The sequence below is a fragment of the Neovison vison genome, chromosome 5 (assembly GCF_020171115.1).
Source record: "Neovison vison isolate M4711 chromosome 5, ASM_NN_V1, whole genome shotgun sequence".
NCBI lineage: Eukaryota > Metazoa > Chordata > Mammalia > Carnivora > Mustelidae > Neogale > Neogale vison.
Genome location: NC_058095.1, coordinates 24,231,665 through 24,249,438, shown reverse-complemented (window position 1 = coordinate 24,249,438; position 17,774 = coordinate 24,231,665). Strand labels below are relative to the sequence as shown.

The 17,774-nt window shown below is 39.0% G+C and overlaps 1 protein-coding gene across 1 annotated transcript; it reads right to left on the bottom strand.

Annotated features, from left to right (window-relative positions):
- Positions 1-16,559: 16,559 nt before the first annotated feature.
- LOC122907647 (olfactory receptor 1A1) lies at positions 16,560-17,489 on the bottom strand. Its single transcript, XM_044250459.1, has one exon. It carries the CDS (start codon positions 17,487-17,489, stop codon positions 16,560-16,562), a length of 930 nt encoding a protein of 309 aa, XP_044106394.1.
- Between the last annotated feature and the right edge of the window lie 285 nt (positions 17,490-17,774).

The window sequence follows — 17,774 nt, the reverse complement described above, 5'->3', positions numbered from 1 at the left end:
TCTCACCAAACTATCTTTCTCTTGTATATAGATACTGCATGGCATGTTGCACACTGCTCCCCCTCCTTATTAAAAAATGTATCAAAGGAAAAAATAGAAAGCACAGAAACAGCACAGTAAACATAAGTAAACTCTACTGAAGATGGTAGTGCCAAGTGGTAGGAAAGGAAAGGGAGATTGAACAGATGGTATTGGGACAAGCTGGTTGACTCTGTGGGGAAAGTGAATTTAGACTGAATGATCAGGAACATTCCCATCTCCTATTCCTGCATTGGTCCTCACAGTGTTTACTGAATAAATTTCAGGTGGTTAAAATACACACACACACACACACACACACACACACACACACACACACAACTATAAAGCAACCAGAAAAAAAATACCACATAATAGTTATTTGATCTTGGAACAAGGATGGCCTAAGTAAAAAACAATGGAAGCATTGAAAAGAAAAGGAAAAGAGAATTTGTTTAATCAGATTAAATTTAAAAACTATCCTTTTAAAGAAAAAGATCACACACAAAGCAAAAAAATAAGCAAAAATAGTGGGGGACTATTTTTAACGTATATTATAGAAAGAATTAATATTCTTAAAAGAGTAATCAATAATTTTAATGAATTGGTAAAAGAAAACCTACCCCTATAGAAAAATGAATAAGTAACCACTAACTCTTAAGTCACATCCAGCAAGTGTAAAACCTGAACCCAGCCTCAGTGTTTAATTGCAAGACCTATTCCTTCCACCCCACTCCTGGTGTCCTTAAGTCACCACAATTTGTCTGTTAGCAGGTGATACCTGCAAGGTCACCTGCTGTGTGTCATTGGCTGAAATGTGATCATGATAGGTAGTCTTTCCCCCACTCTCTTCTAGGAGTCGCCACAATACTAGATTCTATAATTTCCAAACCCTTAGAGCTCTCTGTGTAGTGGGGGAGTAGTGGGACTAGCTGCGTGTTTGTACACAGCTGCATCGGTTGACTTTCCCTATGCCCTTTCTAACCACAGTTAACTTCTGTGGCTCCTTGACCTCCAGAGCTGATGCTTTTTCCACTGCCTGGAGCTGACCCTCCCCTCTCCCACCATCAGGACAGAGGTGGCTTATTGGCTCAAGGCAGATCAAAAGGGGCTCAGCATCTTCACTCTTGTCAGTCTTGTCTCTTGACTATTTCTGGCTGAGCAGACAGAAACCCTAACTCCCCCATTAGCTTTCCTCTTAGCTCTCGAAGTCACAGACCAGAGACCATGCACTGTCCTTTCTTTTCATATTTGCTTCCAACTTTGAGGCCATCTCTTGTAAAAATACTCAGCACTTCATCCAAACATAAAACTCATTCAGAGCATTGTTTTTTCACATTGGGGAAATTCCCCAGGCTTGCTGTAAAATATAACTCCTGAGACTCAAATTTGTTCTCATATTCTATATGGCTGCATGCTTTTTTAACATACACTTTTTGTGTATTGATTATAATTTTTAGTGAAAACTTGGAAGCCCTCTGAACTCAGGTTCACATTTGAAAACAGAAATGAAATTTAGAGAAGCCCTGTTCCCCACAGGTGAGGAAAAGAACATCCAGGGAGGAAAAAGTAAAAGTTACAATGTTAGAAACAAGGAATAATGTGGTAGTTGGGGACTGAATGATCAGGAATATTTCCAAATCCTGTTCCTACATTGGTTCTATATATAACAATTTATTCCCACCTCCCAAAATAATATTTTGTATGTTTATTAAAAATCTCTGGAAGAATAAACAGGAAACCAATAATCTAATAATCTAACAAGTGATTACTTGTTAGAGGTATGGGAATTGGGTGGATGAGACACAGGAGAGGGAGAGAGATTTTCATACATATCTTTTACGTCATTTTGAAGTTTGAACTACATGAAAGTAGTACTTATTAAAGAATAAATTAGTTGAGGAAACCATTCTCCAAAACCAAACCAAGGGCTCATAAAATGTATAAAGTGAAAGACAATGCGGTATAATATAGCCTCTCTTTACTGAAGATGTTGTAAACAGCAGATAAATTTCTTTAGCTGGAGCCATATCCTTTTAATGCCTTAATGTGGTGTGTGGGCATGATTGTGTATGTTGTGTGTTTGTACATGTGCGTGGTGTGTGTGTGCATTTGTGTGTCCTTCTAAGGCTAGAGGTTGAGTGAAAAGGATCATCATGGAATTATTTGGAGAGAAGTCACTGCTGATTCCTGTGCTCTGTTCTCCTTAAAGCACAATGACTCTCACTGTCTAAAAGAGTTAAAGAACCTGGGTCTCTGCTCTAAAGCAGTGCAGTATCATCATTGTTGTCACATAGCTGTTCATGAGAGATGGGCAACCAGATGACTACAGTGTGGGATGGACACAGGAGAAAGGGGGAGAAAAGAGGCAGAACGGAGTCATGTATCTTCCTTTCTAGCTCTTACCTGGTTGTTCTTGCCAGTCACTAAAGGTGTAACTGGCAGGCTTTCATCTGCTTCACATACCTGTCTCCCACTGTGGATGGTCAGAGGAAGTGGACAGAAGCATCTTTTAGAAGAACCAAAAGGAAATTTGCTTCATGTTGTGGATGTGTTGAATGATTTTTGCCATTACTGCATCTGTTCAAATTTATCCGTTTTGTCTCACTTTATTAGAGAGCTTTTAATTTTGGTCCATTCTGTGAAAAAGGTACAAAATTTCCAGGTTGATTATGACCATGCCAACATATGTCATACTGGGATGCAGCATTCAAGGAATACCACATGGAGCTTGATAACCACCATGAAACACCCCTTTCCTCTTTACTTCAGAATTTTGCTAATGTCTGTGCCTTTTACTTGTTCATAGGACCCATGGGAAATGTGTTCTAGTAATTTCATCAGCATCTTTGGAAGTAGGTTTCTGCTATTCTTAGCTATAGGCAGGACCAATCTCAAGATCCATTAAATTAAAGATAAATTAATTCTGTGAAATACCAAAACCCAAAAGGACTGAGAATCCAATGTTGTGTCTCTGTTGTAGGCTGGTCTGGGGGACACTTTAAGGACCTGCCATCACACCTCTGTGGTCTGGGTAGGATCCTAGCATTTTATTCACCAGCAACACAGGGACTTCTTTCAAGGCTTGCTGCAACCATCAGAGATTATAGCCCCAGTGCTTCTCATTAACTCTAGACAGTGAGCAATTGTCCTCAGAGGACACATGGTTCTTATATTATTCCTTTCTTCAGAAATAAAGAGGTGTAATTTTAGAAAAGGAATACTTTTCCAGCTTTTGATTTTTGCCTAAACCCATGGTCCAATGCCACATATTTTAAATTTTCACATGACTTCCTGGAAAACCAGAGGGGGAATGGAATATGATAGCTGTGATTTATGTTACTTGTGTTAAATAACAAAATTCAACCAAGTAAATTTGAAGATATAATTGGCTTTATTCAATGACCCATGAATCAGGCAGCCCCCCAAGTAGCAAGTAGAGAGGCACTACAAGGAGTTTTACAAAATGGAAGGTTTTCATGGTGAGGGGGTACAGACCAAGAAAGTTACTAGCAAAAAAAAAAAAAAAAAAAAAAAAGGAAGGGGCTGTATGCTTGGGGGAAAAGCAAGGGGTCTTACCATGTAGATGACCTCCTCTTTCTTTGGGAGATGATGAGGGCCCATGTGGCGATCTCATTAGGGCAGATTGAAAAATTTCTGACTGACCAATTAAGACTACATTTCTAGGAGAAGTTGAAACTTAAATTTGATTATATATTAAGCATCAGTTTGGGAACTATGACACCATTTTGGACTCTTTTTTTTTGAACACGATCAAGCTATTTGTGGAATTCTTCAGCATCTACTTCAGTCTGAACTAGATAAATTTGGATTGACAGATTGAAGACAGAAACAGAGAAGGATAATTTCTGTCATTTGTATCAAAATTTGCTAACTTCTATGAGCTCATGTTTCTTATCTCTGAACTATAACTCATGCTCTACTAAGGGCTGAGAGTTCACTCTGCTTGTCAAAGTGTTAGCCATGGCTCTGCTAGTGCATGCATCCTGATATACTTAGATATCCCTTAGAATTTTGTATCTTTTCAGCGGGTCAGTGGTGGAGTTGAGGGAAGAGCATTCCTCATGAGGAAATTGGGCTCAAATTCCATCTTACTAGACCTGCATCTTACTAATTAAAAGACATTGAATAAGTCATTTTATCTTTTGGAGATATGACTTTCTTATCTGTAAAGGAAGACTAATTTCTTCTATGCCACAGGGCTATTTTGAAAATTAAAAGACACAGGGGGGTGTGTCTATTAAGTGTCTGCCTTTGGCTCAGGTCATGATCCTGGGGTACTGGGGTCAAGACTCACATCAGGCTCCCTGTTCAGCAGGGAGTCTTCTCTCTCTCCTTCTGCCCCTCCCCCCACCTGGCTCATGCTCACACACACACTCTCTCTCGCCTTCAAATAAATAAATAAAATCCTAAAAAAAGGAAAATTAAAAGACACAATAATATGTATATTACAGTAAATACATACAACGGCATACAAATGTATATTTGATATTTAATGAAGTTATTTACTTTTTCTAAGCCTGCATGGCATGTTTTAAATTTCTTTTGTAGCACTTATATATCATTCTTTTCCTTCTGTTGGCTATTGTTTCATTGTTTTGAGTTGAGTGCCTACTCAACATTACTGTGACAATACACTGCTATGTGCTTTAGCTGTTACAAAGAGGAGACAGATGTGTAGCTTGACATCAATTCCAAGTGTCTTACTTCCCCCACTAGAATCCTTATTCTGCATCATGGCTCCTTTTCTTGAAATTTTGTTGCTTTACTCTTAGATGATTTTTATCTATTTCCATAACTTTACTTATCACTACACTATGGTCCATGTGCTATTAATTTTACTTCAAAATTTCATATCTTTCATTTTACTATTTTATTGAATACCTCCATGAAAATGTCCCATAAGAACTCTTGAAAACATGGAATTAATTTTTCTTAAGTGACTTTCTTGCTTACAATTTTCATTAAATGCATCATTGAATTTTTAGTGAAACCTTAAGCTCTTACTTACTACTTTCATAATAATTACTGTATTATATAGTTTCTATTTCCATTACTTTTGTATTTACAGTTGACCCTTTAACAACTGGGGGTTAGAGACACCAACCCCTTACACAGTAAAAAAACAAAACAAAACAAACAAACAAAAAAACTGCTAGTAGCTTTTGATTCCCCCAAATCTTAGCTGCTAATAGCCTACTGTTGATTGGAAGCCTTACTGATAACACAAAAAGTCTATTAACACGTATTTTGTATGTTGTACTATATACTGTATTCTTACAATAAGCTAGAGAATATAAAATGTTTATTAAGAGAATCATAAGGAAGAGAAAATACATTTACAGTACTGTTCTTCAAAAATTTTATGCATAAGTGGACCTGTGCAGTTGAAAACCGTGTTTGTTCAAGAGTCAACTGTGGATCCTCTTTCTCTATCTTCATTATTTCTTTAGATTTCTCTGAGCTGTATAATTAAACTCCTGGTCTCACCAATCTTATGCTCCCATACTGTTCTTGGTCTACCCAATTTTAGTTCAACACAAACCCTCATTATTGTCTCATGCAGAGCTTTTATTATCAATCAGTCAATCATCTATGTATCTACATAATACCACAAATACCCCTAGACCCACCATGCAACTTGAAAATTAGGTCTTTAGTAGCTCGTATCTAACTACATGGTATACCCAGGTGCATTCTCCTGACTCTCCACTCTTGAATTTCCTCTCATACTGAATCCTGTGCTATCTTTGCCTTTCTTTTGTTTATAGCACACTGTTATTGCATATATATCTATTCACAGAAAGTTTTTTTTGTTGGTTTAGCTATTTATAGCCTTAAAAAGGGGTATCAATAACAATTTTTGGGGATTTACATTTTAAAATATTACTATTATGTTGCTTAGATTTGGTAAAATTGTAGCATGTCTCTGCAGGACATTCAGAAAAAGGAATTCCTCTACTGGCTGCAGAGAGAACCCAATTACCAAGGACATGTTGTTGCCTTCACACAATGAGGGACAAGGAGGACCATGTCTAGAACTATGCCTGAGGTGAAATTTTTTTAAAAGATTTTATTTATTTATTTGATGAGGCTGGGGGAGAGTGCACAAGCAAGGGGAGTAGCAGAAGGAGAGGGAGAAGCAGGCTCTCCCCTGAGCAAGGAGCACAATGTGGGGCTTGATCCTAGAACCCTGGGATCATGACCTGAGGTGAAGACAGTGGCTTAGCTGACTGAGCCACCAAGGTGCCCCACTGAGGTGACTTTTGTATTTCCATGTCCAATAGTAGAGATTAACAGGAACTACAGCAACCAAACAACAATAACAACAACAACTACTACAATAAAGGCAGTATTATTGTGAACTGAGATCCCTCAGGAGTGAAGTTTTGGGTCATCTCAGCAGGTGAAGACCAAGTGGCATCTATTTTGACAGCTCTACTCAGAGACATGAGCATCAGGCATGTGATCATCCTTCTTCTGAGCTTCCAGTTTCTGGTGACACGACCTTTCCCTTTTGTACCTATGGGGAGTAAATGACTTCTTCATGCAGTTAATAGTCTCTGGACCTTCACATTCATCTCTTTCTCCTATGATCCTTTTCAGGACAAACCTATGTATCTACTTCCCTTTATTTATTTATTTAAGATTTTATTTATTTGACAGAGATCACAAGTTGGCAGAAAGGTGGGGGTTTGGGAGGGGGAAGCAGGCTACCCGCTGAGCAGAGAGCCAGATGTGGCCTCGAACCAAGATCCTGGGATCATGACCAGAGCCAAAGGCAGAGGCTTTAACCCACTGAGCCACGCAGGAGCCCCTCCAAGTTTCATTTAAGATCAATTTAGGCGTTAGAGAGGAGAAGGGAATTTGGGTAAATTGAAAGGGGAGGTGAACCATGAGAGACTATGGACTCTGAAAAACAATCTGAGGGGTTTGAAGTGACGGGGGGGTGGGAGGTTGGGGTACCAGGTGGTGGGTATTATAGAGGGCACGGCTTGCATGGAGCACTGGGTGTGGTGAAAAAATAATGAATACTGTTTTTCTGAAAATAAATAAATTGAAAAAATAATAATAAATAAATAAATAAAAATCTTTAAAAAAAAAAGAGATCAACTTAGTTAACATATAGTGTAGTATTGGTTTCAGGAATAGAACTTAGTGATTCATCACTTACATAAAACACCCAGTGCTCATCACAAGTGCCCTCCTTAATGCACATCACCCATTTAGCCTATCCTCCCACGCACCCCAACTGCAGAAACCCCTGGTTTGTTTGCTGTAGTTAAGAGTCTCTTATGGTTTTTCTCTTCTATTTTTTTTCCAATTTATTTATTTTCAGAAAAACAGTATTCATTATTTTTTCACCACACCCAGTGCTCCATGCAAGCCGTGCCCTCTATAATACCCACCACCTGGTACCCCAACCTCCCACCCCCCCCGCCACTTCAAAACCCTCAGATTGTTTTTCAGAGTCCATAGTCTCTCATGGTTCATCTCCCCTTCCAATTTACCCAAAAGCACATACCCTCCCCAATGTCCATAACCCTACCCCCCTTCTCCCAACCCCCTCCCCCAAGCAACCCACAGTTTGTTTCGTGAGATTAAGAGTCACTTATGGTTTGTCTCCCTCCCTATCCCATCTTGTTTCATGGATTCTTCTCCTACCCACTTAAGCCCCCATGTTGCATCACCACTTCCTCATATCAGGGAGATCATATGATAGTTGTCTTTCTCCGCTTGACTTATTTCGCTAAGCATGATACGCTCTAGTTCCATCCATGTTGTCGCAAATGGCAAGATTTCGTTTCTTTTGATGGCTGCATAGTATTCCATTGTGTATATATACCACATCTTCTTGATCCATTCATCTGTTGATGGACATCTAGGTTCTTTCCATAGTTTGGCTATTGTGGACATTGCTGCTATAAACATTCGGGTGCACGTGCCCCTTTGGATCACTACGTTTGTATCTTTAGGGTAAATACCCAGTAGTGCAATTGCTGGGTCATAGGGCAGTTCTATTTTCAACATTTTGAGGAACCTCCATGCTGTTTTCCAGAGTGGTTGCACCAGCTTGCATTCCCACCAACAGTGTAGGAGGGTTCCCCTTTCTCCGCATCCTCGCCAGCATCTGTCATTTCCTGACTTGTTGATTTTAGCCATTCTGACTGGTGTGAGGTGATATCTCATTGTGGTTTTGATTTGTATTTCCCTGATGCCGAGTGATATGGAGCACTTTTTCATGTGTCTGTTGGCCATCTGGATGTCTTCTTGGCAGAAACGTCTGTTCATGTCCTCTGCCCATTTCTTGATTGGATTATTTGTTCTTTGGGTGTTGAGTTTGTTAAGTTCTTTATAGATTTTGGACACTAGTCCTTTATCTGATATGTCGTTTGCAAATATCTTCTCCCATTCTGTCAGTTGTCTTTTGGTTTTGTAACTGTTTCCTTTGCTGTGCAAAAGCTTTTGATCTTGATGAAATCCCAAAAGTTCATTTTTGCCCTTGCTTCCCTTGCCTTTGGCGATGTTCCTAGGGGATGTTGCTGCGGCTGAGGTCGAAGAGGTTGCTGCCTGTGTTCTCCTCAAGGATTTTGATGGATTCCTTTCTCACATTGAGGTCCTTAATCCATTTTGAATCTATTTTTGTGTGTGGTGTAAGGAAATGGTCCAATTTCATTTTTCTGCACGTGGCTGTCCAATTTTCCCAAGACCATTTATTGAAGAGGCTGTCTTTTTTCCATTGGACATTCTTTCCTGCTTTGTCGAAGATTAGTTGACCATAGAGTTGAGGGTCTATTTCTGGGCTCTCTATTCTGTTCCATTGGTCTATGTGTCAGTTTTTGTGCCAGTACCATGCTGTCTTGATGATGACAGCTTTGTAATAGAGCTTGAAGTCCGGAATTGTGATGCCACCAACTTTGGCTTTGTTTTTCAATATCCCTTTGGCTATTCGAGGTCTTTTCTGGTTCCATATAAATTTTAAAATTATTTGTTCCATTTCTTTGAAAAAGATGGATGGTACTTTGATAGGAATTGCATTAAATGTGTAGATTGCTTCAGGTAGCATAGACATTTTCACAATATTTATTCTTCCAATCCAGGAGCATGGAACATTTTTCCATTTCTTTGTGTCTTCCTCAATTTCTTTCATGAGTACTTTATAGTTTTCTGAGTATAGATTCTTAGCCTCTTTGGTTAGGTTTATTCCTAGGTATCTTATGGTTTGGGGTGCAATTGTAAATGGGATTGACTCCTTAATTTCTCTTTCTTCTGTCTTGTTGTTGGTGTAGAGAAATGCAACTGATTTCTGTGCATTGATCTTATATCCTGACACTTTACTGAATTCCTGTACAAGTTCTAGCAGTTTTGGAGTGGAGTCTTTTGGGTTTTCCACACAGAGTATCATATCATCTGCGAAGAGTGATAATGTGACTTCTTCTTTGCCGATTTGGATGCCTTTAATTTCCTTTTGTTGTCTGATTGCTGAGGCTAGGACTTCTAGTACTATGTTGAATAGCAGTGGTGATAATGGACATCCCTGCCGTGTTCCTGACCTTAGTGGAAAAGCTTTCAGTTTTTCTCCATTGAGAATGATATTTGCAGTGGGTTTTTCATAGATGGCTTTGATGATATTGAGGTATGTGCCCTCTATCCCTACACTTTGAAGGTTTTTGATCAGGAAGTGATGCTGTACTTTGTCAAATGCTTTTTCAGCATCTATTGAGAGTATCATATGGTTCTTGTTCTTTCTTTTATTGATGTGTTGTATCACATTGACTGATTTGCGGATGTTGAACCAACCTTGCAGCCCTGGGATAAATCCCACTTGGTCGTGGTGAATAATCCTTTTAATGTACTGTTGAATCCTATTGGTTAGTATTTTGGTGAGAATTTTCGCATCTGTGTTCATCAAGGATATTGGTCTATAGCTCTCTTTTTGGAGGGGATCCTTGTCTGGTTTTGGGATCAAGGTGATGCTGGCCTCATAAAATGATTTTGGGAGTTTTCCTTCCATTTCTATTTTTTGGAACAGTTTCAGGAGAATAGGAATTAGTTCTTCTTTAAATGTTTGGTAGAATTCCCCCGGGAAGCCGTCTGGCCCTGGGCTTTTGTTTGTTTGGAGATTTTTAATGACTGTTTCAATCTCCTTACTGGTTATGGGTCTGTTCAGGCTTTCTATTTCTTCCTGGTTCAATTTTGGTAGTTTATATGTTTCTAGGAATGCATCCATTTCTTCCAGATTGTCAAATTTGTTGGTGTAGAGTTGCTCATAGTATGTTCTTATAATAGTTTGTATTTCTTTGGTGTTAGTTGTGATCTCTCCTCTTTCATTCATGATTTTATTTATTTGGGTCCTTTCTCTTTTCTTTTTGATAAGTCTGGCCAAGGGTTTATCAATTTTATTAATTCTTTCAAAGAACCAGCTCCTAGTTTGGTTGATTTGTTCTATTGTTATTTTGGTTTCTATTTCATTGATTTCTGCTCTGATCTTTATGATTTTTCTTCTCCTGCTGGGCTTAGGGTTTCTTTCTTGTTCTTTCTCCAGCTCCTTTAGGTGCAGGGTTAGGTTGTGTACCTGAGACCTTTCTTGTTTCTTGAGAAAGGCTTGTACCGCTATATATTTTCCTCTCAGGACTGCCTTTGTTGTGTCCCACAGATTTTGAACCGTTGTATTTTCATTATCATTTGTTTCCATGATTTTTTTCAATTCTTCTTTAATTTCCCGGTTGACCCATTCATTCTTTAGAAGGATGCTGTTCAGTCTCCATGTATTTGTGTTCTTTCCAAACTTCCTCTTGTGGTTGAGTTCTAGCTTCAGAGCATTGTGGTCTGAAAATATGCAGGGAATGATCCCAATCTTTTGATACCAGTTGAGTCCTGATTTAGGACCGAGGATGTGATCTATTCTGGAGAATGTTCCATGTGCACTAGAGAAGAATGTGTATTCTGTTGCTTTGGGATGAAATGTTCTGAATATATCTGTGATGTCCATCTCATCCAGTGTATCATTTAAGGCCTTTATTTCCCTGTTGATCTTTTGCTTGGATGATCTGTCCATTTCAGTGAGGGGAGTGTTAAAGTCCCCTACTATTATTGTATTATTGTTGATGTGTTTCTTTGATTTTGTTATTAATTGGTTTATATAGTTTGCTGCGCCCACATTGGGGGCATAGATATTTAAAATTGTTAGATCTTCTTTTTGGACAGACCCTTTGAGTATGATATAGTGTCCTTCCTCATCTCTTATTATAGTCTTTGGCTTAAAATCTAATTGATCTGATATAAGGATTGCCACTCCTCCTTTTTTCTGATGTCCATTAGCATGGTAAATTCTTTTCCACCCCCTCACTTTAAGTCTGGAGGTGTCTTCGGGTTTAAAATGAGTTTCTTGGAGGCAACATATAGATGGGTTTTGTTTTTTTATCCATTCTGATACCCTGTGTCTTTTGATGGGGCATTTAGCCCATTAACATTCAGGGTAACTATTGAGAGATATGATTTTACTGCCATTGTATTGCCTGTAAGGTGATTGTTACTGTATATTGTCTCTGTTCCTTTCTGATCTACCACTTGTAGGCTCTCTCTTTGCTTAGAGGACCCCTTTCAGTATTTCCTGTGGAACTGGTTTGGTGTTTGCAAATTCTTTCAGTTTTTGTTTGTCCTGGAAGCTTTTAATCTCTCCTTCTATTTTCAATGATAGCCTAGCTGGATATAGTATTCTTTGCTGCATGTTATTCTCGTTTAGTGCTCTGAAAATGTCATGCCAGCTCTTTCTGGCCTGACAGGTCTCTGTGGATAAGTCAGCTGCCAATCTAATACTTTTACCATTGTATGTTACAGACTTCTTTTCCTGGGCTGCTTTCAGGATTTTCTCTTTGTCACTAAGGCTTGTAAATTTTACTATTAGGTGACGGGGTGTGGGCCTATTCTTATTGATTTTGAGGGGCGTTCTCTGAACCTCCTGAATTTTGATGCTCGTTCCCTTTGCCATATTGGGGAAATTCTCCCCAATAATTCTCTCCAGTATACCTTCTGCTCCCCTCTCTCTTTCTTCTTCTTCTGGAATCCCAATTATTCTAATGTTGTTTTGTCTTATGGTGTCACTCATCTCTCGAATTCTCCCCTCATGGTCCAGTAGCTGTTTGTCCCTCTTTTGCTCAGCTTCTTTATTCTCTGTCATTTGGTCTTCTAGATCGCTAATTCTTTCTTCTGCCTCATTTATCCTAGCAGTGAGAGCCTCCATTTTTGATTGAACGTCATTAATAGCTTTTTTTATTTCAACTTGGTTAGATTTTAGTTCTTTTATTCCTCCAGAAAGGGCTTTTATATCTCTGGAGAGGGTTTCTCTAATATCTTCCATGCCTTTTTCAAGCCCGGCTATAGCCTTGAGAATTGTCATTTTGAACTCTAGATCTGACATATTACCAATGTCTGTATTGATTAGGTCCCTAGCCTTCGGTACTGCCTCTTGTTCTTTTTTTTGTTGTGAATTTTTCCGCCTTGTCATTTTGTCCAGCTAAGAGTATATGAAGGAGCAAGTAAAATACTAAAAGGGTGGCAACAATCCCAGGAAAATATGCTTTAACCAAATCAGAAGAGATCCCAAATCATGAGGGGGGATTTCTCGCCCCTCACGATTGGGTGAGGGATCTCCTCTTATTGGGATCTCCTTTGATTGTGATCTCCCAATCTCTTCTGATTGGGATCTCCCAATCTCTTCTGATTGGGATCTCTTCTGATTTGGGGATAAAAAGAGGTTCAAAAAGAAAGAAAGAAAAAAAGAAAAAAAGAATTAAAAAAAAGAGTGAATTAAAAATTCAATCAAGAATTTAAAAAAGAATTAAGAAAAAACAGATGGAAGAGATTAGGATCTCTTCTGATTTGGGGATAAAAAGAGGCTCAAAAAGAAAGAAAGAAAAAAAAGAAAAAAAGAATTAAAAAAAAGAAAATGAATAAACAAAAGTATAAAAAAGAAAAAAAAATATATATTAGATAATCTAGTTTATAAACGTTAAAAAAGAAAAGGGTAAAAGTTATAAAAAATTTTAGCAGAAGAAGAGAAAAAAAATGAAAAAGAAAAAAATTAAATTAACTGCAAGACTAAAAAATCACAGGCAGAAAGCCATGAGTTCCGTGGTTTGTTTTCTCCTACTCTGGAATTCTGCTGCTCTCTCCTTGGTATTGAAACTGCACTCCTTGGTAGGTGAACTTGGTCTTGCCTGGATTTCTTGTTGATCTTCTGGGGGAGGGGCCTGGTGTAGTGATTCTCAAGTGTCTTTGCCCCAGGCGGAATTACACCGCCCTTACCAGGGGCTGGGCTGAGTGATCTGCTCGGCTTTGCTTTCAGGAGCTTTTGTTCCCTGAGCGCTTTCCGTAGGACGGGAATACAAATGGCGGCCTCCTGGTCTCCGGCCCGGAGGAGCCGAGAGCCCAGGGCCCCACTCCCCTGTGCGCCCTCAGCGAACAGCTCCTAGTAACTCGCGTCTGCCTAACCTCCGGCCGTTCTCCGAGCTCACCGAGCTTGCGACCGGTTCAAGGCAACTCCGAGCTGTGAGCTTACTGTCGTCTCTTTCTCTGCAGTTGGCTTTCCCGTTCCAATATCCACAAGCTCTGTGACACTCAGACACCCCCGATCCTTCTGTGACCCCGCGGGATCTGAGGTCACGCCGACCTCGTGTGGGCTTCGCCCCGGTTTAGCCTCCTGAGCGATGTCCCTCAGTGGAACAGACTTTTAAAAGTCCTGATTTTGTGCTCCGTTGCTCCGCCGCTTGCCGGGAGCCGTCCCCTCCCCCCGGGGTCTATCTTCCCGTCGCTTTGGATTCACTTCTCCGCCAGTCCTACCTTTCAGAAAGTGGTTGTTTTTCTGTTTCTAGAATTGCTGTTCTTCTCTTCGATCTGCCGATGGATTTGCAGGTGTTTGCAATCTTTAGATAAGCTCTCTAGCTGATCTCCTGCTAGCTGAGTTAGTCTCAGCCTGCTACTTCTCTGCCATCTTGACTCCTCCTCAAGATTACATTCTGTTTGATGGCTGAATGTATATATATATATATATATATATATATATATATATATATATATATGTTGTGTGTGTTGTATATATATATACAACACACACAACATCTTCTTTATCCATTTATCAGTTAATGGACACTTGCACTCCTTTCATAGTTGAGCTAATGGTAATAATGCTGCTGTAAACATTGGGGTACATGTACCCCTTCAAATCAGTAATTTTATATCCTTTGGAAAAATGCTTAGTAGAGCAATTGCTGCATTGTAGGGTAGTTTTATTTTAAACTTTTTTAAAAACTTTTTTAAAATCTCCATACAGTTATTCTGATGGCACCAGTTTGCTTTCCCACCAAAAGTGCAAGAGGATTCCTTTTTCTCTGTATCCTTGCCAGCATCTGTTGTTTCTTGTGTTTCTACTTCCCTGTATTAAATCTTCTTGGTATCAAAATACCAGATGTGATTTATGTTTTCTAAATGGGCCTGAACTGACCCAAACTGACATACCAGGTATATACTGCAGCCTTTTCCAGACTTGGTCAATCCCTGGGAATTGGCATGTAAAATAATTTAAATTGTAGTGTTTAAATTATTCCAGGACAGAGTCAAAGGGAAATGGGTGAGACAATGACTTGACATACAGGTACAGTGATTTTTTTTGCCTTGTAATATACACGTAGTTTCTTATGATTACTGCAGGATACAGTAGAGGAGGTTAACTTTCCTTCCCCAAATTAAACAGAAGAATAATGTGAGACTGATATAGAGTAGCTATGTGGTATGGAGTTCTCCTACGAACCTACATTGTCAGGTCTTCTTTTATACACTCTTCCTTGGCACTTAATATTTCACTATGGGAAATATTTGAAACATCTCATACTATTTGGCCTTCTTAAGCGTACCCACAACAACAAAATTAATCTTGTTGCATTTGTCATACTATTGTCATTTAATAAACATATTATTGTGGGATTCAAATATTCATTTCATACAAATTTATTAAATAATTACTATATGTCAGCACTGTCTCAGTACTGAATACACTACAGTGAACAAAACAGACCCCAAATCGTCATACTCTCATGGGGGGAGACAGGCAATACATTCATAGAACATTTTTATTGGCCAACATTGAAAATTCCATACATGAAATACCTCCATTTCCTCCATTTTGGCCAATCATTTACACAGATTCATATGCATATGTAATCAAATTCTTTTTGGTTGAAAAGGAGATAATTGGGATAGTTCTCATCCTCGGTGATCTAGACACCAGAAAGCATTAAATGGTGAATGATGTCACCTTCCAGCATCCAAATTCTTCTAACATGAACAACTAGTTGACAATATGAATTGTCTACAGAAAAAAATAATTTTGTATTTTCACTGGCAGTTAAAAATAGTAGATAACAAAACAACTTTTATACTTTTCTAAGATACACTCAACTCCTTTCTTCCTGATGTTACCCTGTTTGGAAATATGATACTTAGGGACAATCACTTATATATTATTAACATTTTGAGAAAGTTTTATAATTTCCTCATGAATTGAATCAAATCATAGGTTTTGGGGTTCCTTGGTGGATAGTGATGCACTGGATTAACAATTTCTGTTTAGGAACTATCACTTAAATGTCAGGGCTGATTATTCAGAATCAAAGTCTCATCTTCCCTGGGCTGGAGAAATGAGGTCACATAATTTTCAATACTGCTCTTTTTTCCTGCATTTATTTGGCACCCCAATTTTTTGTCACTAATTTTATTTCATTATGTAATTAAGTAAGTCAGAATATTTTTTACTTTAGAATGCAGTAACTCATTAATGAGTGTCATTTTGTTAAGATTATAAGCAGAATCTTATACTCTTTAGAAACAGTCTAGTTTAAGCAATGATACAGTAAGAACAAAAATCTCTGCCTAGGTAATTTCCTTTAAAGATTTTACTGGATGGGTATAGAAAGTCTAGTCTGATTATGTCTATCATATGAAATTAGAGTTCAGAGTGATATTTTCATTTGTTCATCCCATTTTCCAAGAATCATGGATACACTTTATATGACCAAGACCATGAGAGGTCTTGGTTTTTACCCTCAGAGGTTTATAAACATAGTAGGGGTAATTAACATAATAGTAATAATCAGAAATTTGAATAGTGATTTATAGCCTTTAAATCATGGGCTATTGTGATCCTCACATCCTGTGGCCATGCTGGGCAGATATTATTAATCCCAATATGTTGATGTGGAAGCAGAACATCAGACCTTTTCAACTTCACTCTGATTTGAGTAGCTTATCTGGGACATGAACCCAATGTTTCTGTGCTGCTGAAAGGATAATAATCTGTACAAGGTGATAAATTAAATGAGATCTATTATAAACTGTTTCTAGATTTCAGAGAAGAGGACTTTGTAGCTGAAAAGATCGAAGGCAGCTTCGTGGAGGAGATGAATATTAGGGCTAGATTTCAAAGTGCACCCAATTAGTGACTATATTCTCCAATAACACATTGGTTATGAGGAGATTCTCTTGCTGAATAGTATCCCCAAGGCAGCCTTCATGTCTCGGTTTCTCAGACTATAAATGAAAGGATTTAACATCGGGGTCACTGCCATGTACATCACAGTTATGATTGCATCCTTGAGGCTGTAACTAGTTAGAGGGCGGAAATACATGCCCATGACTGTCCCATAATACAGAGAAACAACTGTGAGGTGGGAACCGCAGGTAGAGAAGGCCTTGAGCACACCCTTGGTGGATGGAACCCGTAAAACTGTGGAAAAGACATGAATATAGGAGATGATGATGCACAGTAATGGCATGGAGAAGACTCCAACCCCTAGGTACATTATCCGCACATTAAAGTGGATGTCAGAACAGGATAGCTTAAGCAGAGGGGTAATGTCACAGTAGAAGTTGGCTACTTCCTTGTTGCCACAGAAAGACAGACCAGCTGTGAGCAGAGTGTGAGGGAGGGCATTGGCATTTCCAACCACCCAAGACCCAACAACTAGGAAGACACATGTTTGAGGGCTCATAATTGTTGTGTAATGAAGTGGGCGGCTGATGGCCACAGCACGATCATATGCCATTGCAGCCAGGATATAGCTATCTGTGTTACCCAAGGCAATCATAAAATACAACTGTGTTAGGCATCCTCCAAAGGAGATGGCTTTGCTGCCTAAGACATGGTTGGCTAGCATTTTAGGGATGGTTACAGAGGAGAAGAGGATGTCAACAAAGGAGAGATTGGCAAGGAAAAAATACATGGGGTTGTGAAGGCGAATGTCAGAGCAAATGGCCAAGATGATGAGCAGGTTTCCAATCAATGTGATGGGGTAAATGAACAGGAAGAAGATGAAGAAGAAGTCTTCCTGGTCCTGCTGACCAGTAACTCCCAGGAGGATGAATTCCAAGGTAGAGGATTGGTTGTCTTCTCTCATGGCTCCTTTGTTAAGAAAGAGGAGAGGAATCCAGAAGTATTAGCGAAGTTACTGTGATGATCTTCCTTATCCATCGGTTTTGGTTCAAGTGACCAGCAATCTCTATGAAGCGTTTACTGAATCCAGGGATAGCCAACATTTTGGGCAATTATCCTTGCTCATCAGTGGGACTGATCAACAATTAGCACTTGAAAAAATGTCTAAGAAGTGAGCAATCTGTGAATCAAAGATGCCCATCCCAGAACCATCCCTCAAACACCTAGGATTTAGTCAATTAAGCAATAT